The sequence below is a fragment of the Alligator sinensis genome, unplaced genomic scaffold, assembly GCF_000455745.1.
Source record: "Alligator sinensis unplaced genomic scaffold, ASM45574v1 scaffold1329_1, whole genome shotgun sequence".
In the NCBI taxonomy this organism is placed as follows: Eukaryota; Metazoa; Chordata; order Crocodylia; family Alligatoridae; genus Alligator; species Alligator sinensis.
Window position 1 is genome coordinate 1 of NW_005842460.1, and position 1260 is coordinate 1260.

At 57.1% G+C, this 1260-nt stretch overlaps 1 protein-coding gene across 1 annotated transcript; it reads left to right on the top strand.

Annotated features, from left to right (window-relative positions):
• Positions 1 to 64: 64 nt before the first annotated feature.
• On the top strand, positions 65 to 1254 carry LOC102369228 (zinc finger protein 135-like; the record flags this gene model as incomplete). Its single annotated transcript, XM_025212384.1, has 2 exons — positions 65 to 761; positions 846 to 1254. Coding segments are annotated over 2 exons (1035 nt in total), but the record flags the coding sequence as incomplete, so codon positions are not given.
• Positions 1255 to 1260: the final 6 nt, after the last annotated feature.

Here is a 1260-nt window from a genome sequence, read left to right on the forward strand (position 1 = left end):
GCGTCATCTTTGCTCGGTGTTGGGGAAGAGCTTCATCTCTTCTTCCAAGCTGGTCCAACACCAGGTTATCCATGCAGGGGAGAAGCCACATCAGTGCTCTGAGTGTGGGAAGAGCTTCAGTTATTCCTCCCACCTGGTCCAGCACCAGCGCATGCACACGGAGGAGAAGCCATATCAGTGCTCTGAGTGTGGCAAGAGCTTCAGTTATTCTTCCTCCCTGACCAAGCACAAGCTCATTCACACGGGAGAGAAGCCATATCAGTGCTCTGAGTGTGGGAAGAGCTTTACTTTCTCCTCCAGCCTGGCCCAGCACCGGCACATCCACACAAGGGAGAAGCCACATCAGTGCTCTGAGTGTGGGAAGAGCTTCACCCTTTCCTCCCTAATGGTCCGGCACCAGCGCATCCACACAGGGGAGAAGCCATATCAGTGCCCTCAGTGTGGGAAGAGCTTTACCGAAGCCTCCCTAATGGTCCGGCACCAGCGCATCCACACAGGGGAGAAGCCATATCAGTGCCCTGAGTGCGGGAAGAGCTTCGCCCACTCCTCTAGCCTGATTCAACACCAGCGCATCCACACAAGGGAGAAGCCATATCAGTGCCCTGAGTGTGGGAAGAGCTTCACCCTTTCCTCCCACCTGGCCCAGCACCAGCGCATCCACACAGGGGAGAAGCCATATCAGTGCTCTGAGTGTGGGAAAAGCTTCAACCAAGGCTCCTACCTGGGTAAGCACCAGCGCATCCACACAGGGGAGAAGCCATATAAGTGCCCTGACTGCGGGAAGAGCTTTACCCAAGCCTGGAACCTGGACCAGCACCGGCGCATCCACACAGGGGAGAAGCCATATAAGTGCCCTGACTGCGGGAAGAGCTTTACCCAAGCCTGGAACCTGGACCAGCACCGGCGCATCCACACAGGGGAGAAGCCATATCAGTGTCCTGAGTGTGGGAAGGGCTTTGCCCTTTCCTTTGACCTCGTCCGGCACCAGCGCATCCACACGGGGGAGAAGCCATATCAGTGCCCCGAGTGTGGGAAGGGCTTCGCTCGCTCCTCCCACTTGACCCAACACCAGCGCATCCACATGAGGGACAAGTCACATAGGTGCTCAGACTGTGGGCAAAGCTTCACTTGCTCCTCCCTCCTGGCTAAGCACCAGTGCATCCACACACAGGAGCATCCATAGTTCTGCCAGCACTGCAGGAAGGGTTTGGGGATGTCTACGTGCTCAGCACCCACCAGTGGATGCATTCGGGCAAGCAG